The sequence below is a fragment of the Podarcis pityusensis genome, assembly GCF_964106645.2.
Source record: "Podarcis pityusensis genome assembly, chromosome: 2".
NCBI classification, from domain to species: domain Eukaryota; kingdom Metazoa; phylum Chordata; class Lepidosauria; order Squamata; family Lacertidae; genus Podarcis; species Podarcis pityusensis.
The window spans coordinates 90,531,841-90,553,900 of record NC_138029.1 but is presented as its reverse complement, the minus strand read 5'-3'; the positions used below and the strand labels follow the sequence as shown (position 1 = coordinate 90,553,900).

The 22,060-nt window shown below is 41.5% G+C and overlaps 1 protein-coding gene across 3 annotated transcripts in view; it reads right to left on the bottom strand.

Moving 5' to 3' along the window:
* SRGAP3 (SLIT-ROBO Rho GTPase activating protein 3) overlaps positions 1-22,060 on the bottom strand; it is a 187,295-nt gene that overhangs the window by 94,926 nt on the left and 70,309 nt on the right. For all 3 annotated transcript variants that reach the window (XM_080995652.1, XM_080995650.1, XM_080995651.1), the window contains exon 2: positions 10,434-10,629. In XM_080995652.1, the coding sequence (XP_080851778.1) occupies positions 10,434-10,629 (196 nt within the window). The remainder of the gene's footprint in view (positions 1-10,433; positions 10,630-22,060) is intronic.

Sequence of the window (22,060 nt, the reverse complement as noted above, 5' to 3'; positions counted from 1 at the left end):
AAAGAAAGCCTGGATTAACTTTCTACCAAAAGTTATGTGCTTACAGCAGTTCACTATAAGACTCTAGAGCCAATATGATGATACAGTTCACAGCTAATTAAAAATTTTGTAAATAAAAATGAACAAATTCGGGAATTAGGAGTGGGCAATAGTTATGCCCTTTTTATACTAACAGCCCAATCATATACCACTGAAACTATGTCCTGTTTTATTCAATGTAGCTCACGTTCAAAATCTGTGCATTAGCAAATGGTATACCATAATAAAGTGTTTGCTTTATGATAGCAAGCAAGGTAAAAAGGAAACCATTTCCACTATGAAGTCTAATAACATACTCCAAACAAATTGGAAAATGTTCTTTTTCAAAATACACTTCATTCCCGCATTAACATTTTCAGAATAAAAACAAAATTCCATGAACACAGGTATATCTTTAACTTCAGTTCCCAAATAAAATTGAATGTTTCTTAAGCCAAGTTGATAGGTATACCCCAGTATATAGTTTAAATGCAATCCACACCAACAAAGCAATACTCATCGAAGAAACAGATACTGTACATGTTCAGCTGGGTACAGTTAAAGAGAACCAAGTTAGTTTCACTTTTTTGACCAAACAATTCCTATTCACACAAGTCTCTGACTATAAATCACAACCATAAACTGATTTGCTACACAGAGGGAAACAATCAGCTCCATACACACCTTTTATTTATATACTGCCAAAAGACTTTGCCTTAAAAAGGCTAATAAAATTTCCAGTAACACCACAGATGAAAACAGTAAACACATTGAAGACAAACAAGCCAAAAAAGAAAAGCTGATAAAACAATAATAATCAAAAAAAGGCCCTCAAATGTCATAAAAGGGCCAAATGCCTATCCAATACACACCCGGTTCAGCTTCCTCTTCCCAGCGTTAGAAGCCAAACAAGAGGCTGGATGCCAAATCACCCTGAACCACTGTCTTGTTGAGGAAAGAAAATTACAATGAACGATATTAGACCAATTCTTTGCCATTAAGAAATCTCAACAAGTCCCTAGAGAGCAGTCAAGACCCACAACGAACATCTCATCAAGTCAAGAATATTATGTGCCGACAAAGCAATGCAGCAAGACTTAGAAAGTATGCAGTAGGGAACAATTCTGCATTAGTGGGGAGAAGGACTAGGTGACTTATTAGGGTTTTTCCATCTCCCAGGCCAGCTATCCTGACAAACCATTTAGAGGCCTCCTTTTCTTATAGACATTGTTGGCTGTACTGCCAGTCATAGTTTTGAGTCAGAGAATATTGCAGCTTGCTTCCATTCATGTAAACTGTAACAGTGCACAAGGGCTACAAATTAGAGATTGGAGACCCAGTGGAAGATTGGGCCATGAGCCAGCTTTTATTGTATCCATTTATACAAGAAAGCTAGTCGAAATTCTAGATGAATACAAGCCAAATGCAACTAACCAGACATGCATGGAAGTCCACTAATAGCTCAATAAGCCACTTGTTTTTGCTGCCTACACCCAGGACAGCAAAAATGGAGACGTTTTCAAACACCTGGCTGGACCAATATTGTGACTAGGACCGGCACTATTGCAAACCATGTGCCACGAGTTGCACAGCCCTGCTCAAGTCCAAGGACATCAGGAAATATGCACATTCCATTCTGCGGTATTATAACATACCATTGGCCAAGAAAACAGAAGAAATGGAGTTGTTTTTTAGCTTATACTTATGTTGCAACACACTTCACTTGTAGCCACTGGCCAGAAAAATACTGGGCTGCAGTAAACATACACCACTTTCTTCTCCCTGTAGCAGTTTGCATGATTAACATTGGCCACACTGTTCATTCTATGCTGCCAGCAGTTTCTTCTTTTCCCTTCCTAGCATCACTGTCAAGAAGCAGAGGCTGAAGTTACAGCCCTGCATTCCTATACGCTGTGTGTCTTGCAAAGTGTTAACTAAAGCTTGGCAACGCAGCTCAGCCGCTTGCTTCTCAACAAAAAATGCAAATCCATCTCAGCATCCCTGATGTAGCAGAAACATTTTTACACGTTTCAGTGATGTTCATTATCAACACAATGAACACCAAGAAGCGAAAGGATGACAAATGCTAGGAATGTGTAGCGCCACACTGTTCTGATCTGTCTCTCCCCATCTTATTAGCCGGAAAACATTCCAATTCTCAAGAGGATTTCTAACTAATGAGCGGACACTGATAATCATCTGGATTCCTTCTACACAGATACACATACACACGCCGGTGTTGTGCCTGAGCTTGGCAAAAAGATCCGTTCATAGAAGCCATTTCCACAACTGAATATTTGAACCTTATGGCTTCATGGGGCTTTAAACAAAGCCATCATGATTAATGAAATTTTAATGGTTCCGAGGAAAACTGCCATGTTTTCAGGAGCATTTTTCCAGTGCACAGGCTGCTCTTGGTAATGTTTGCAAAATGCAAAACATTGCAAATACTAATGAAACCCCATACATAGGAGGATCTCAAAGCACTTATTATTCATTTTCAAAACAACTCTCAATGTGCGACCACCAAGCACTAATTGGCTTATTATATTTTCCTATGTTAGTAAGTTGAAAAAGTGGAATGAAAAACCATGGAATAAGCAGTGTTCATGACCTTTAGAAGAACTAACTGAAGGACAGTAGAGAAGAAGGGATAACACACACAGACACAGACACATGCAAGAGTAGAGGATGGTCCAGGGAAGCTGGACCAAGGATAAATGGTGCTCTCAGGTAAAAAAAAAGAACAGCCACACATGATCTAGATAAAGACCATTCAAGCAGTGACCCAATCTTTCTATGACATCTGTGTCACTAAAATATACCTACAAGCAACAGGGGAAATTTACTGATTGTAATTATGCTTCAGCATAAGTCTCCCTCCCCCCCTTCTTTTCTGCAGCAACCCATGTGGATATTTAACTTCTAGCTGTCCTTACAGTTTGCAAAGGGTGTGCTTTCCAGGCAACAGGCACCAATGAAACTCACTAAAAATAATCAAGTGGCGTACATTACCATGAAGGGAGAATCCTCAGTTAACTATAGGACTGGAAGCAAACATTTTCATAGCTCTGAAGTCTGCTATCACAGCTTAGGAAACCCTCCCACATGGAAAAGAAGAGCAAGGAAGTACACTATGATATGATTTCAGCTCAAAAGCGTTTACAGAAGGCACCATTTCCAGACATGAACAGAGGATTGCTTCCATTCCTAGCCAGCTCATCAAACATTTTGGCCTGAACAGAAGTTCTCAGCTACGCTGACACCAACAGAAATGCTGCTTTTTAAGCTCTCCACAGTCTATAACAGAACAGCCAATGACAAAGTGAGCACCGATGAACCAGAAGTGCACCAGTTGTTTAATGCCTCTTCCTTCAAGGCATCGCTACTAAACTTTGCATAGGTCATTTGCCAACAAAAGAATTTGACAATCCAGCTGTTCTGCATGCTCAACAATCTGGGCAACAATAGAAGATACTCAAGAGTGAAGGTCCAAAATGTGAGGAGTCAGCTATTATCTGTGTACAGAAACAGGTGGATCAAGGCTGCCCGCCAAAGGTTTTGCAAGGTAATCCAGCAATACCAAAAAGGGCAGGGGAAAATAGTAGGCCGGCTGGTGCTTAAGATTATTAATGTATAAAGCAAATAAATGGTTCATTTTGTTAAGCTCATTTTCCATTTTCCCTTTGAAACCATAATGTTCAATAATATATTACTGCTGTTTAAAATTGATGAACCACTTTATAAGCCTCAGCAGCTTCTTAACTTCCAATCTACTATCTTAGAGGCCTCCAAAAAGTGAGGAGGGGGAGTCTCATGACCTTATTAAGGCTTTCCTAGACACATGAAAACACCTTTCAGCTCAATGAGCAGCAGCCAGCCATCACAGCAGATACAAAGTGTGACAGAGCTACCTGTGGCCTCACCAGCATCCCAAAAAGACTGAAGCATTCAAAAGCAGATAATATTCGCTGAACTACAAAATTAAGCCCACAAGATGTTGAACTATCAGGGCAAGTACAACATTGATACACGCTTCTTATGGCTGTGCCTGTTTGAAACAAGTTGATAGAAAACAGATGTGGAAACAATTATTACCCTCTAGACATAGTAAGACATCTTAAAAAAATTGAAGGTCTCTCACACAGAAGAAGCAAATTTGTTTCCTGTTGTTCCAGAAATGGATCCAAACCACCAAACAAGTTAAAATTGTAAGGAAGGGGATTTAGATTAAATATCAGGAAAAACTTCCCATTAGTATGAGCTGTTTTAACAATGGAATGACCTGCCTCAGAAGGTGGAGCACATTTTCATTAAATAACTTATTAAACAAAGGTTGGATGGCCATCCATGAAAGATGCTATAGTAGTTGATTTGTCGGCAGGTTGGACTCGATCAGGGTTTACCAAACTTGGGTCTTCTGCTGTTTTTGGACTACAACTCCCATCATCCCTAGCTAGTAGTACCAGTGGTCAGGGATGATGGTAACTGTAGTCCAAAACCGGCTATAAACCCAAGTTTGGGGAACCCTGGACTAATATACTTTGTATGAGTCTGTCAGATGAGCCTTCGTGGTCCAACAGTCAGATATGCTAGGCCTTGATTTTAGTAAACATTCCGGGTTTGTTATGGAAGTGTGCTGGGTGACTTAATGCATAGTGCTCTCAATTCCATGCCTCAACTCACAGAAGCAAATGAGTAAGAAAAGGAAAGGCATGCAAGGCCTTCTACACAAAGGATTTTTGCAGGACTAAACAGTGGTGGGTACATCTCTCCTATTCAGGGGTGTCAACTTGAATAAAATATGGGAAGCAAGTAAGCCCCACCCCACATAATCAATCACATGACATGGTGCACGTACACCATTTGAATGGCAATGCCCATCAACTTTGGGGGGCCCAGCCCTCTCAAATCATTTATTGGGGAACCAAAGCCCCCTTGACCCCTAGGAGTAGGTTCCTATGCTCCCATTAGGGCAAGAAAAGTTTGCAGCAATCCTACTAGTTGGGCCTTGTGAGCATTTAAGGTCCCCAACAGTAATCTGCGGGTTGCCATCTGATTGGATTTTATTCTGGCCCTGATCTGATTTTAGGATGCATTTTAATTGATTGCCTGATTCTACCGTATTTTTCGCCCTATAGGACGCACTTTTTCCCCTCCAAAAATGAAGGGGAAATGTGTGTGCGTCCTATGGGCCGAATGTAGGCTTTCGCTGAAGCCTGGAGAGCGAGGGGGGTCGGTGTGCACCGACCCCTCTCACTCTCCAGGCTTCAGGAAGCTATCCGCAAGCCGTGGGAAGTCGCAAAGTCGCGCAGCTCTCCCACGGCTTGCGGAGTGCTGCCTGCACCCGAAGCCTGGGGTGCGCTTAGCTCAGCACGCCCCAGGCTTTGGGCTTTGCGCAACTCTCCGCTAGCCGTGGGAGAGCTGCATGAAGTCGCGCAGCTCTCCCACGGCTAGCGGAGAGCTTGCCTGCACCCAGAAGCTTGGGGCGCGCTGAGCTCAGCACGCCCCAGGCTTCCGGCTTCGCGCAGCTCTCCCACAGCTTGTGGATAGCAGCCTGTTCTGGGGGCTGGGGTCCCAGTTTTTTTCTTTATTTCCCCCCCCCCCCAAAAAAAAACCTAGGTGTACCCTATGGCACCCTATGGGGCGAAAAATACGGTATGTTAATGTGTTATATATTTGATGTTAGCCGCTCTGAGCCCAGTTTTGGCTGGGGAGAGTGGGGTATAAATAAAAATTATTATTATTATTATTATTACTACTACTACTCTTAGAACAGGGGCTCCAAATGCTTTCCATTATGAGACAGCATAGTAAAGAGATTTCCTGGTCATATTCAGATTTTCAGTTTACACATATCTGCCCACATTCTTACAATCCTAAAAGAATAGTGCGAAAACAAAGGTTTTAAAAGTGCCATTCTTCAAGTAGCAAAGAAAGACAGGCACATAGTATTAATAACACACCTTTGCTAGCCCACTCACTGACTGCACACACTTTATTAGGTACAAAGAACTAAGTTCATATCCGAAGAAATACTAATCACCTCTGCAGGGCAATATAGCCTTCTATAGCTTCCTCTAAAGGAAGGTAAGAAAATGAAGCACCACAACAGGTTTAGACTTATGAAAAGAAGCTCTTTTAAAAGAAGCAAACCCAGGTGTGCCATATCACTAGGTTGGAAAACAAGGACAAGAATAGTGGTGTTTTCACATTTCTCTCCAGGACAGATCTTGAATTTGAAACTCATACCGTGGTCTTTGTACCTGATAATGTTGCCGATGAACAAACAATTTCTTTGAAGGAAAAGAGAAGTTGCCTTGAAAATGTTTTGGAATGGAAAGGCAGGATAAAAGTGTTTGAAATAAAATAAATATAGTTGTTTGCTATGACAACCACACTTCCTTGTTCTACTCTTCTGCATGGCTTTAATCACGTACAGGAGAAATCAGACGCACACAACACACTCCACCCCAAAGCTTCTGCAATTTAAACTGCAACACTGCAGAGCATTAAAAGACGACTATTTTCCTAACAAAGGCCACTATGCTTTGCAAAGGCAAAGCCTCTCACAGCATTCGTGGAACCTAGGCTTCTTTGTTTGGCAAATGGAATGAAGGACTGTATAAAAACAAATTGTTCTGATCTTCCATTATACTACTCATTCACTCCAACAATACTTAAGATTTTCTGTCTGAAGCGGCCTTAAAGCCACTTTGATACAGCTCACAGACCACTCAAACTATATTTTGCATTTTCAGACACGGAGGTTCTTTACAAATAAATTTATAGGACTGAAAGCAGGATTTTCTTTCATTGACTTAAAAATATGAAATAGGCCTCTTATGCCTTATGTGGCAAATTAACTGAGCTTTGTCTAGTCCCAGAGTATTCAAGCTGCTGTTCTTTTGGAACATTTTCTCCAACACTAAATGATAATCATTCTTTACTTAAGCAATCGGTGAAAAGGGTAAGGGACCAGAACAAGATACAATGCTTTCACTAGATAAACCTCAGAACAAATCTGTCTTATAAACAACCTTGTAAAGTAGCTATCAGAGAAAAGTAGTAAGCAAAATGCATAAAACATAAAAAGCCATCTCTCTCTAACATGTAATGCAAAATTAAGTTCAACGTCTAAACAATATTTCTGAGTCTTCCCCCTGCCCTGCTCACACACCTTCATTTACAGCCCCCATTTTTCCATTAGCATAGAAGAGCCAGCACCCTCCAGCTGCTTTTGCTTGGGGACTTAGTAATAATTAGTTCAACATTCACAGTATGTTCCAGGGCCTGTTCAATCCATTCGCCAGATGCTACTCTTAGCTCCATCTGGCTGCCAAAATGAATGGAGCCACAATGAGCTGTCTTTGCTTTTCATCTGCAACAACAACCACTGAGTTAAAGGGTCTCGTAAGGATTTCTAGCCCATTAGGTTTCGGTCCCTCTTTTCATTTCACTCTGGCACCTCCACTATTTAGACCACTAGCTGAGGATGGTTTACATAAAGAAGGAAAGCCCAAAGTGTATGCTGGTTAAAGGAGGAAGCATTACTGGTTGGGGGATAATTTAATCCAGAGTTAGGTGAGCAACCTGCACTGGATAGTTACAGGTAGGTAGCCATGTTGGTCTGCCGTAGTCAAAACAAAATAAAAAAATTATTCTTCAGGTACCTGAAGAAGTGTGCATGCATACGAAAGCTCATACCAATAACAAACTTAGTTGGTCTCTAAGGTGCTACTGGAAAGAATTTTTTTTATTTTATTTGCACTGGATAGGTTACACTCCTCCTTAACACACAGATTCAGATCCTGAGCAGCTGCTTCTGGATGCTCAAGTGATTAGGTGTGCTTTTCATCAGGTTTTATTGGTTTCCCAGCCATATCTTTTCTTAGAAAGGAATGATATAACCACAATCATTTGTGTTTTGGTAAGTACTAGATTGGAAGACCGCAACATGTTTGTTGTTTGCTACCCTGGGCTCCTTTTTGAGGAAAGGCAGCATATACATTTAATAAATAAAGAGGCTGCAACTTGTTATTTTTGTCTATTTGGTGTTACATTGTCTGGTATCTTTCTCTATACCATTTATCTCCTAAAATTAAATAATAATAAAAAAACTTAATAGGGGAAGTGAATGAGTTGATCAGCTTTGACCTACTGTTTTGTAAATAAGCACCCAGTCATATTTTTAATGCAGCTACCTAATGCAGCAAAAAGAAAGATCGTACCCGGTTATCGTCTGAGAGATAAAAGTGCTTGTGTCTGCCTTGCCTATTGTCCTAGACACACCCGAGTGAAACGAATGCATATAGCGGGGAGTTAATTCTTTATTGTCAAAAGCAATCACTTACAGTAGCTTCTATGGGACTCTGAATACACTTGCACACAACCTCTAGCATCTAAGTGGCTGTTCCCAGCCAGTGTCCTCTGGAGCAGCTGCAGAAATAAAAAACCACGCCCCTCTCCATCAACTTAAGTACTTTCCCCCCACAGGATGCACATGCAGCCTGAGACGATACCTGCACAGCAGCCACCACTGTTCTTCACTCTTCAATCCTCTTCTGGTTCTAGAAGACAGTGGGGCAGGAGATGGTGGGGATTCAATCAGCCGCCCACTTGCCTGATCATCCTCTCCTCCTCTTCCGACAAGTCCGGTGTTCCACTCTCTATCCCTGATAGCTCTGACCCTTCTCCTTGGGGGGCACCAACCCCCATAAATTGCTGGCCCCCTCTCCTCTCTCCAAGTCAGTTTCCAGTCCCCTTGTGCCCAACACACATACATCCAAGCCCTGCCATCTATTGAGGAAGGCCATTCCACAAAAAATGAGAAGGCTCCCCCTCCAGGCAACACCCAACTAACAGAGTTGGGAGGCCTATCAAGTGGGGTGGTGGCTCTGCTACAGATCTAAACTTCTCAAGAATGAGGGTTCTGGTCAAAAGGAAGTCAAAAGACAAGGGGTCAAGTTTCTCCAAAAAGTTGTTGTGTTATTCCAAACCGTGATAATAGAAGGCCACTGTTCTTCAAGCCTGGGTCCCCAGATATTATTGAACAACAGCTCTCTGATCATTTGCTAAGCGGTCTGGGGATGACTGGAGTTGTAGTCCAATAACAGTGACATATGGAAACCTATTTGTACACTAGGAGAATCAGAGTAAAGAGATTACAGTGGTACCTTGGATCTCAAACTTAATCCGTTCCAGAATTCCGTTCCAAAATCAAAGCGTTCCAAAACCAAGGCGCAAAATGGATTAATCCATTCCAGACTTTTAAAAACAGCAACTTAACATGAATTTTGCTATCTAACAAGACCATTGATCCATAAAATGAAAGCAATAAACAATGTATTGCAGTCACACAATCCATCAATGAGTAGCTGAACTGGGTTCCACACGGCTGCAAAAACAAAAACACAAAATAAATAGCAAAAACAGACAGATCTCAGCGTAACACTCAAAACGGAAGCGTGGCACTCAAATCAAAAGCGTAACACTCAAAACGGAGCATGTTTGGCTTCTGAAAAAAGTTCACAAACTGCAGTGTTTGGATTTGAAGTGTTTGGATTCCAAGTTGTTTGAGTACCAATGCGTTAGAGAACCAAGGTATCACTGTACAGGGAACTTAGCAATATGAAGTATATAGGATTTTAGTAATTCAGCAGTACAAGCTGCAGCTCAGAATGAGGTGGAGTACAGTGGAGTGAGAGACCATCACCATTCACCTTTCACATTCAAAAATTTTAGATCACCAGGAAATGAATGACACAAGGGATTATGTCCAACAGACAAATGACAACACAGGAAGTACTTTGCAGCTATGATTGTCAAAAAGATTAAAAGGAACCAACTAAAAAGAACCAATATGGCCAGGGGCAAGAAGAAGGTAAAGAATTCCACTGAGGAGCTACAAAACTAGACAGTATTAATATCCTCCTTTTCTTCTACACCCTTAGTTCATTTAGAGTTCAGAACCTCAAAGGCACATACTAAAAAGGATCAGTCATGTTCATTACTCCAGGTTGAAATATGGAACATTAAATATGCAAACTGAATTACTTTGTGGTTATAAATAAATATGCAATATCAATGTATGCAAGCTTTACCCACCAGAATGTCAGGCGTGCCCAAGACGTTGTCAAAAGACTGACAGTAGCAGCCAACCCTTAAAGAGACTATTTTGAAAGAAGTAGGGAAGACACTAACAAGTTTGTAAATAAGTAGCTCAGCAAACCCAAGAAACCAGCTGAGGAGCATACTGAATCTCTGTTAACATTTTTTTCATTTCCTCAACCACCTCTGCTCCCATCAGTCATCTGAAAAGGCCCATCGCTTTGAGATCACACTGAAGACTGCATTTATTCAACAAGGCTGGGTCTCTTGTGCCTCCTTTCAGAAATAGAAACATATATGCTTACTTGAACTGATGGTGTTCCCTGGAGCTGCGAATCTTGGAAGAAAATCTTTCCGCAAGTTTTTCTAAGTTCCTAGAGTACTCCAGTTCAATCTCAGCCTTTCTGCGGAAGAACTCCTGGAGGTCCTGCAGGAGCTGCAACCGGGATTCAGACTGCTGTTCTAGGCATTTGAACTGTTCCACCAACTGGGTACGAATTTCTGGACACACAAAACAGAAAGCAAAACAGCATTATAAACGAATAGTAACAGAGCCTGTAAGCGCTCATTTATTTTGCTGCCCTACTAAAGACCTCTCACATTGACAGCACTATATTGAGCATGCCCAGATAAATACAGATTAACAGGCTACATAAACGGATTAACTTCACATAAGTACATAAATACATAAACAGATTGACTTTAAACCTTTAAACATTAGGGGAAGGGGAATCCTCTCTTATGTACCCTTGTAAGGGGCAAAGAAACTGGACTGAAATTGAAGTGTCAGCGGTGAGATTAGGTTAAGAAATAATTCTCAGTGTCTCAAAGAACTGGAATAAAAGTGGGAGGTGGTTGCATATAGAAGACTAGTCATATATTCATTTATTAAGATTTTTTACTCTCTCTTTTTTTCCATGCACAATTTGGGGTCCAGAAATGATCACCCTTACTAAAATTACATTTTACTGATATCAAGCAGAATTTGACTGGAATTAAGCAGTACATTCGGAATTTAAGTATTTAAAAGCAAACCTTTATGTTATTATATACTACAACCCACTCTTCTGATCCTTTGTGATTCAACAGGTTATAACATACATACATATATACATACATACATACATACATAAAAAGCATACAGCCATGCCATCTGTGTTTGCGGGGCCTCCAATATTTCTGATATCTAAAATATTTGGCAAATTACTACTGTGTCGTAACCGCTAACAAATACTGACATTAAGCAACATTAGATTCACCAATCTGAAACACTATATTATATACACACACACACACACACACACACACACACATATATACACATACATATGCAAGTGCTTTTGCAATACAATAGTGTGATAATGGTTGAACAGAGATATTGTCCAAAATCTCCCAGACGCAGAACATCACATCCAATTGCTAAGGAATAAATACTGGTAACAATTCAAACTTCCATAGAAGCTCAGGACCTTGAATCCAAGATACCCAAGGTCTGTTTTTTGGCGCTGTGGTCTAAACCACTGAGCCTAGGGCTTGCCAATCGGAAGGTGAGCGGTTCGAATCCCCGCGACGGGGTGTGCTCCCGTTGCTCAGTCCCAGCTCCTGCCAACCTAGCAGTTCGAAAGCACGTTAAAGTGCAAGTAGATAAATAGGTACCGCTCCGGTGGGAAGGTAAACGGTGTTTCCGTGCGCTGCTCTGGTTTTGCCAGAAGCAGCTTAGTCATGCTGGCCACAGGACCTGGAAAAACTGTCTGCAAACAAACGTCGGCTCCCTTGGCCAGTAAAGTGAGAGGAGCGCCGCAACCCCAGAGTCTTTCGCGACTGGACTTAACCAGCAGGGGTCCTTTACCTTTACCTAGCATAGTCTTGATTTAAAGGGGGGAAAATAATGCATTGAAGTGGTCAGAGGACTTGTTCTCAGGCTAAAAGGATACCCAATATCATATGGTGGCCTGGTTGTGGATCATATATAACCCTCATTGTTTCCCTTGCATGTGTCCACCTCCACTGCCACATTCACAACAGCCTTCTCAGGACCAAAAGAAGATCTGGCAGAAACAGGATAGCCAGCAGGCTAGGACTATAGTTGCTATGCTGCTCCAGTGCATGCACTCTGCTGTTGGGTCACAGCCAACCAAGTGCACGCACAATCTGACCACAGCATGGCAGAGCGCCATAGATTATGTCATGTGCACACTGGCCGCCTTCCTGCTGGTTCCTTGGTTTCTCATTAGGAGCGGTACAAAGTTTTCTCTGTTTCTCAGGGTCTCAGAAGTGGAGCAGGCTGGGTGCGAGTGGAGGCTTGCGGGTTGATGCTGGGGGCCTGGAGGGAGGCAAACTGGCTAGTGGGTGAAGGAGCCTGTTTGTGTGTTTGTCTATGTGAGCGAGTGACAAGGGGAGAGGGAAAAGGCTCATTCAACTCAGTACATAACAGTGGGGGAGAGGGGCTATCATCTGGATGCAAAGATGTGTGTTACAGAGGGATAGGACCCTTCAGGCTTTGGGCTCCCTCACCACCAATTAGTAATACCCCGCTGAAATATAGTCAGAGTTGAGAGTGGATTTCATGCTCTTTATTCAGCTCATAGTGGTGAGGAGGAATGAAAGTTTCCCCAAAGTATCTGCTTTATATGCATTATTTACACAATGGGCTGCACGTGATTGGCTAATTCCAGAATTCTCCTGTAGGCCAATCAGGTTGTGGATTCACTTCCATCTGGAGATGGATTGGGTGGCTCCTGCAGACCAATCATACTGCTGCACTTTTCTAGGACCAATCAGACTGCTGCAATCTGAATCCTATTGTTCTAAGACCAATCAGACTGCTGCATTTTGGATCCTATTGTTCTAGGACCAATCAGACTGCTGCATTTTGGATCCTATTCAACTCAGTACATAACACCCACCCACCTCCATTGTGCTCAGGAAATGCAGCCCTCTTCCCAAAGAAGTTGCCTTCCCTGCCCTGGAACTTTAGCTGCAAGGAGCAGAGAATGAATGCAAAGCAATTTTCACTTCATTTGTAGTTCGGCCTGCTGCTGCCACACTCTCAGATGCATCTAGAACCGACAACTTTCAGAGATAAGTTTATAGACTACATGCACCCAACAGCAGCTTTACATGAAATATATCGAGATAAATTGGTTGCTTCCCATGCTGATGTTTATCAAGTTATAGCTGTATTCAGTAATATCTGTCAGAGTAATATGCCCCGTTTAGTAAATCAGGCTCTCTTACATGATATATCACCTTGTACATCAAGAGAAAAAGAATTGTTTCCTTTTGACGTTTATCTCCTGCCACAAAAAACCAACAGCTTCCCCAAACACAACTCACTTTTTAAGCCTCTTAGATAATGTAGCAGAGTCTGCAAATCTCTTTAAACAGGATTGATCCTTGGAAGACAAACAATCAGAACTGGGAAAGAACAATGTTTTAACTCTTAGCCTCTATTTTGAAAAGTGGCCTCTGGCTGCTAGAGGAACAATCCCCCATCTGTATTTATGGGTGTGGATATAGCAAACAAAAACAAAAACTTTCTGTTGAATATTGAAAATACTTAAATGTTTTTTTTCTGAATGGTTAAGGGATATGAGGAGTAGCTATCCCTTTTTTTCAGATGAAAACAAAATTCCATTTGAATCTACTCAGACTCTGTAATCACCAGCAAAATCTTTCAAGTCTACAGTTCTATAATTCTATGACTCTCTGTGTACGTCTGCTGAAGGAGGTATGGAGGGTGGCAACCAAAAAATGAACTGTTTCATTGTAGGTTGGGTATGTTTACCCCATTCAAGTCCATTCTAAAGTCCATTCTGTTTTTTCTAAAGAAATGGTTTTCAAAAGAAATGATTTTGGCTGAACATCTTCATACTCCTACTTGCTTGCTTACATGTGAAAAATGATGGAACTGGCGGAAATGACTGGCAGAATCCGAGACCAGGGAGAAGAGTTGGTGGAAGAAGATTGGAAAAAAATCAAAGTATACTTACAGAAACATTGTAAAATTAATGAGTGTTAGAAGGATGCTGGAATGAAGCTATATGGTTTTAGTAGAAATGCAACAAAGAATTAAGTAAAAGCTGATTGACAACGGGTTAAAATGAAAAATTTAAGGTTAGACCGTTAAGATAAATTATAGGGAAAAAATTGAGAAAGATGGGAAGAATTTGCTGAAATAGTGAATTGAACTAGAATACAAAAAAAGGGAGGTGTGAGGAGGTCGATGAAACAAGGAAAGGTAAAGATATGGAATATTGGATGTGTGTTTTGGTTTTAGTTTTTTTCTTTGTTTCTTTTTGCTGTATTGTTGTATTGCTTTTCTATGTTTTTTTTCCTTCTTTTTTATTGTTGTCTTTTTTCTTTTTTCTGTAATTTTTAAACTTTTAATAAATATCATTAAAAAAAAAATACATGTGAAAAATGAAGGTTTGTCAGTTAAGCCCTATTCAGATGTTTCCCCTTGTGTGATGACAATTGTGCAAGGAGGGAGAGGGAGGTTGAACTTCCCTGCCCTGTCACTTCTGTTGCGTCCTCATCACCCAGTCCACACCAGGGTGACTTGCAACTTTCATTGTAAGGGTAAATTGTGCAGGAAGGAGACTAATCTACTCATGTAGTCTCCCTAGACAACTTAGGACCCTGGAAAATCTGTACAGTGGTACCTCAGGTTAAGTACTTAATTCGTTCCAGAGGTCCGTTCTTAACCTGAAACTGTTCTTAACCTGAAGCACCACTTTAGCTAATGGGGCCTCCCGCTGCCGCCGCACCACCGGAACACGATTTCTGTTCTCATCCTGAAGTAAAGTTCTTAACCTGAAGCACTATTTCTGGGTTAGAGGAGTCTGTAACCTGAAGCGTATGTAACCCGAGGTACCACTGTATTCTAAATCATGCTGCGTCTCTACACAACTAGAGAAAGCTCCCCACTGCAGAACTGCAGCTTACAACAAATGAAAGGCTGCAGGAATGGGGATGGAGATGTGAGAGAGGTGCGGGGCCGGAAAGTGAGACCCCACTTCATAGGAACCAATTCCTAGGGGCCGTGGAGGCTTCAGCCCCCACAATAAAATATTTGAGGGGGCCGGGCCCCAAAATTGACGGGAATTCCCATTAAAATGGTGAGTGCGCTGCGTCATGTGATTGATAATGTAGGGCAGGGCTTACCTGGGCCCCTACAATATTTTATTCAAGTTGGCACCCCTGCCCCACTTTCCTCCCTCGCACAAGTGTAATTGTGCAAGAGGCAACACCTGAAAAAGGCTATAGTGAATAGGGAACAGAGGTTGCAGCCATGTACATATTCGTGCATATATCACTTTTTACTTTTAAAAAATTACCTCCTGAGATTCCAGCATAAAATTTCCAGGCAGCCTTATTAAAGCCTTTAGGGTATTCATGAGGAGCAGCCATCTCCCCCCCGCCCCCGGGTCACCACCATACCTCCTGTTTTTCCTCAGCCCACTGAGGTAAAGCACAGGACAGGACAACACCTATTCTATAAAAATGATGGGGGAAGCTGAGGCAATACTGTATTCCAGATAGATCTAAAAGCACATTAGGCAGTCATTGTATTCAAATCCCAGTTCTGTATTTGTTATTTCGAACTGCTGCAATATTTCAAGGTTTGGGTTGCTTATTGCCTTCTCCCAGGAATCCATTACTGGTTATTTATTACTATCCCTTTTTTTTTCCTTTTCCGTGAAGTGGTTTATCCCAAAGAGCATATCTGAAGCACAGAGAGAGATGCTATTTATTATTCATCAGATATCAAGCATAGTTGTCTAATTCTACTCTTAATTGGCTGCAAACAAGGATAGTAAATGCACTGGCAAAACACAATGAAGAGGAGGGGGAAACAGCATATGTAGCTCCCTGTTCTATGCTGAGAAACTACTAAGCACACTCACACAGCATCCCTCATTTGCTATTTTGCGGAGAAGACGATTGGGATGGGCTCTAATTTTTTTAAAGTGGTTTATTGCCTAGATATCGATTACAAGCTGAAGCAGCTGCACACAAAGAAAACACACACATTCATTTATTTTTTCGCTTTAACATTTATTTTGAAAAGCAGAATTGGCCATGACATCTTCTTTCTGAAGAATCCGAAGATTCACATTGTCTTCTGGCAACTGCCCTGTATTTGTAGCTTTCCCAATTGAACAGTAACAGCAAAGGGACATCAGAATAATCACGGCTGCATGCCAAGAATGTTGCAGATTCCTTCTTACAGAAAGAGATCGCTCTGTGAGGGGTGGAGCTGACACAATCAGCCCCCTGTCTTTTCCCTATTTTTGCCACACTGGCCTGAGGATCTCTAGGCAACAGTCCCTCTTTGCCAAGCACACAAACAAGCAATCACACATTTTGCTGTCGTAATCAACAGACAGCCCTTCAGCTCCACAACCCCACACAGGGCACTACGCTAATGATGTGCCACTTTGGCATTTTCAAAGTTCATGCCGGAAGTTCACCCACATCAGCACCATCTGAGTTATGAGAAGACAAAGGTCAAACCTAACAGACACACAAACAGCTAGCTAATTGGTATCCAAAAGGCACTCAGCTGTGAGCAGACATACAAATAATGGATACAATTGGCAAACCCTAGATACAGGGGTCAGCAAACTTTTTCAGCAGGGGGCCGGTCCACTGTCCCTCAGATCTTGTGGGGGGCCGGACTATATCTTGGGGGGGGGGGGGGATGAACAAATTCCTATGCCCCACAAATAACCCAGAGATGCATTTTAAATAAAAGCACGCATTCTACTCATGTAAAAACACGCATGATTCCCGGACCCTCCACAGGCCAGATTTAGAAGGCGATTGGGCCGGATCTGGCCCCTGCGCCTTAGTTTGCCTACCCATGCGGCCTAGAATAACAGGACCGTTTTTTTTAAAAAAATGGAAAACAGGATTGAAGCAGAAGATAAAAGAAGGGGCTAATACAAAATAGCCAGGAAACCAAGAAAAATCTGCAACTAGCCTTTTATAGGGATTGAAAAGTTTTAAAATATTTCAAATGACCAAATGAGCTTACTTAAAATGATAAATTCAGGTTTACAATCATGATCACTTTGAATTGACAATAACGGCAATTTGGGTTTTCTGTGGAATGACGCTTGCTCTGATTCAGCAGCAAAGGGGGGAGGGGGGAGTGTTCGGACACAGACCTGGAAAGCCTAGGAATTTAGAACACAGTCTCCTTTCTGTGTCTGCTTTGCCTGCTTCAGAAAGGTATTATCCACTAAATGAATCCAGGTATTTTCCACAATTTTCTGAGTAAGTGCACACATTCCATTACAGTATTCTCATAAGGGATTTAAAGGGGGGGTAACAGAAACCAAAGCAGATGTCCCAAGAAAATTGTCCAATTGCTCCAAAATACAAAAAGGAGAGAGCAAGAATGAGCTTTCAATACAGAGAACTACACTGTAAGGGGGGGGGGGGACAGGACAATGTTGACTAGATCACCGAAATACTGGTGGACAACGAAAGAGGTTTAAAGACACTCTCAAAGCAAATAAAATAATTGTAATATAAGCACTGATAACTGGGAAGCACTGGCCTGTGAGCACTCCAATTGGAGAACATCCCAGTGTTCGAAACTCCCATTGCTCTAGGCGCATTTTAACAACAGGGAAATTCATCAGCGCGAGCAGTTCCTGAGCTCTGGGTGCAGGACTGCACCTAAGATTTCAGATTAAAACTGCAGAGTGGAAGAAAAGGAGGACCTTTTTCTGCCTCCCCAATTCCAGATACTCTCTGAAGACTGGAGAAGAGACCTTCTTAAGAATATTATGGGGGTGGGCAGGGGAAGGACTAGACCATGTGAAAAAAGAGCATAATATTTTAGCTGCTGTAAATTCATTTCCAGCTTTGTATTCTTGTTATAAAAAAGAGCGCCTAGACAGTCCTTTGTTGCACCCATAACCTAGGTTTAAGGTGCCATTTAGCTCCTAACTTTCATATCTCAGTTTTTAGCACTGGAACAGCCTTTGCCAAAGGTGTCATGGACTTTGAAGAAGCACGAACTCATGGCAAAAAGAAGAGAAACGAGCTAAGAGGAAGGCACGCTTGGCAAATTCACACCATGATCAACTCCCACCTGGAAACCTATGTTCCCACTGTGGAAGTAAGTGTGGATCCAGAATTGACCTCTACAGTCACCTAAGGACTCACTATTAAGGCCTCTTTCATGGAAGACAATCTTACTCGGCTACAAATGATACCAAAGAAGGTTTCAGTAAAACAGGCCTATATATATGACGGATTGTCCTAAACCAATAACTTTTCCCTGTTGACAAACACAGAGATGGTGTAAAGGAATACATAAGCAGAAAGTGCCAGAGTGCCAGCTGTCCACACACAGAGAAAAAGAACCACCAAATGCCCTAAACATACAGAACTCTGTTTGGCTTTGCATTGTTCTCATGAGGTTACTCCAAGCCTTTTCACAGGTTCAGGCCTGTAACTAACACTCTACACACAGGAGCGTCTCAAATGCTTCCCTACCCAGGCCATAAATAAGGTTTGTTTTAATATATTTTTTCCTGGTTTGTTCTCTTTGCCCTGCACCCTCCTGAGAAGATCCAGCCTCTGAAAAAGGCAGCTGCTTCTGGCATAGACAGACAAAAGAAGGGGGTTTCTCTAGCAACGGGGATCAGATGAAAGCTTTCAGAACCTCCTCCCTTCTCAGGTTTCTTTTCAGCAGAGTGGTGTTCACACAACTCCCACAGAGACTTAGACACAGAAGTGCCCAAGAATTTTTTTGGGGGGGAGGGGTTGGAGGGTGAACAGAGGATGAATCAATTGAATGTGCACTGTGCTCCTTCAATTTCCTGGTCTTTTCAGTAGCTTTAGAAGCAGATGGCCCAGGAACTGAGAATTCTCTTATTCCAATTTCCCTGCTCATAACCCGAGCAAAGGAATCCGTCGGGGGACGTTCAAGTCAAAAAGCCAAGGACATTTTCCTGCAATTCTCCCCCAAATTCTCCCATCTTTCCTGATCACTTCAAGTGCTTGACTACAGAATATTCAAAACTTGCTATTTTAAGCTCAGACCTGTAAAAACTCAGATGCATCCAGGCTGCCCAAACCAGCTGCAGTGATAGCATACAATTTAGAGCAGCCTTTCACAGTGTGGTGCCTTCCAGTTGTTTTGGAGTGTGGTTCCCATCTTCCCTGATCACTGGTCATGCTGGCTGAAGCTGGTAGACGTTATAGTCCAAAGCCAGGGAAATTTAGAGACACTCCTTTGTTTGGGACACTTCGTCAACCTTACCAAAGTTGGTCATTTGTGAAAAAAGTCAAAGGTCACGTTCAGCTGGAGAAAGGCAGGACCCAGTCTGTACTTCAAGGTGAACTATTTATCTAGCATTCATCCTGATTTGTTTGCATAAAGTTTATGCAGAGGTTATACAACATCCACTGCTTGCACATTCAGATTGGTTTGCAAGGAGGTTATACAAGCATCAAGCAACTGTTATCTCACACTTTCCAGTAGTAGTAGTAGTAGTAGTAGTAGTAATTATTATTATTATTATTATTTATACCCCACCCATCTGGCTTGGTTTCCCCAGTGCATTTTCTCCTCACTTTCCTTGCTGCAAAAAAATCCATTTTTGTTTGGAAGCAGGTCTGTTGCACAAGAACACCAAATCTACTTTGTGTAATCTGAATTTGCCAGTTTGTGATTGAATTCCACCCACCAAACAACAATCTGGAAGCGAACTCGTTCTCTGCAATTTTAAAAAAGTTGATTTTTATGCTCAGGGACTCAAAATCTTTGTACAACTTGGATGCGAAAAAGGAACTTATGAGTTGGGTAATGGGCAACCTGTTCCTAGTAGAGCTTCTAGATCAGTCAGTACAGATTTACAGACAGCGCACCTGCAATGTTCTCCGCCTCGTCTGCCAGAGAAGAAGAGAATTCTGACAATTTTGCATAGGAGGAAGGGGAACAACTGAAGTCCAAATGGTAAATTTGAACCAGCATCCTTTCACCACAGCCAACAAATTTAAATGCCGTGCTTAGTGCCCTCACTTTCTATAGAACCTTGAATTCCTTATGACAAGGAGAATCAAAGAACGGGAAGGACCCTCAAAGGGCATCTAATTCAACCCTCTCCTCCCAAAGCAGGAAATCTACTACCCCACTATGTCTGATTGTGTTACATTATTTAGCAGGGCTGGATGGCCACCTAACATGATTTCCAGCATACCGTAACTAAAGCTTTACAGCTTCAGAAATATAACAAGGGCACAAGAATATTGGTGATAAAATAACTCTCTTTTGCTTAATTTTTGAGATACACCAGGCACCCACAATCTGCACTTTAAGGAAATAATGGAATACCTCGGGTTAAGAACATAATTCGTTCTGGAGGCCCGTTCTTAACCTGAAACTGTTCTTAACCTGAGGTACCACTTTAGCTAATGGGGCCTCCCGCCGCTGCCGTGCTGCGAAATTTCTGTTCTCATCCTGAAGTAAAGTTCTTAACCCAAGGTACTATTTCTAGGTTAGCGGAGTCTGTAACCTGAAGTGTCTGTAACCTGAAGTGCCTGTAACTCGAGGTACCACTGTATATTTTTTGTTCTGACAGGCTTTTCCAGCTAGATTAATGGATTGCTTCCATGAGTGTCTATTTTACATTGTTTATGTTTTGCTTTAAATATGTGTTTGTGTGTTTAACGGTTTTATGCCTTTAAAAAAAATCAGACATCACACTGAGATGATTGATGAAGATAATGAACTGTGATAATCAGGACTCAGAAAATAATCTGAGTGGAGCCTTAGGAAAACAATTGCTTGGAAGTGATTCTCTCTCTAAAATGCTGGACAACACACAGAAAGCAAACTTTTTAGTGCCTTGGTGCAATGAACTTGCTCAGCATCACACTCAGCTTCTCCAACACACCATCTCTCACATAGAGGCTAACAGTGTTTTTAAAGGGGGAATTGGTTTGGTTTTTTTAACGGGAAGTACAAAGTTATAAAAGCCATTCCCCAACCTTTCTGCCTCCTGCCATGTACCAGTTGCTTAGTACTTCTGAAAAGCAGTTTATCCAGTTATTTATCAAAGCTGCCCTTAAAAAATGCCACCCAAAGTGATCACACAAAGATTTTCTCCTTTCCAGCTGAGGCTTTAATTGAAACTTGCATCACCTCAATAAGGAACCTCGCAGTCTCCTGCCCTAAAGCCAGCCAGATGGTCATCTCTCCTCCCTTAACAAGAATGCAAAGTCATAAAACAGTTTAAGATAGCTAGGAAGAGAGAATGAATAGTAATTCCAGATTAGAAAAGACTCATTCTTGGAATTTAAATTCACTACATTAAGTCAAATCATGAGCAAATGAATTGCTTTGTGCATCTTTTCTTGAACAGTCCAATTGCTGTTGTTTTTAAACTCAACATGTTATGGCTAATATAAAAAAACCTGCTGCACAATTGCCTACTGGGTCATCATAGCCATCTAAAATGGATCAGTTCAGAATAATCAGCTATAGCATTTGGATTTTCCAGTATGTGGTTCATCCCATCCACTTTCCTAAGTGAACATGCCGTTTAAGTGTGTGAAGTGATAAATGAGAATCCAGAAGAGTCAGTGGAAGAAGATTGGAAGAAATTTAAAGACTATTTACAGAAATATTGCAAAATGAATGAATGTTAGAATGATGTTGGATTGAAGTTAAGTGGTTTCTAGCTGTAATGGTAAAAGAATATGGAAAAATTGGATTTTCAATAGGTCAAAACTTAATGCTATAATATATTAAGATTAAAGATTAGGATAAAATAAGGAGGGAAAGGAATTGCTGAACTAATAATTTGAACCGGAATACAAAAAAGGGAGGCATGAGGAAGTCCGGGAAACAAGTTAATGAAAGATAAGTGATGAAAAGATGGAATTGTTTTTTTGGTATTTTGTA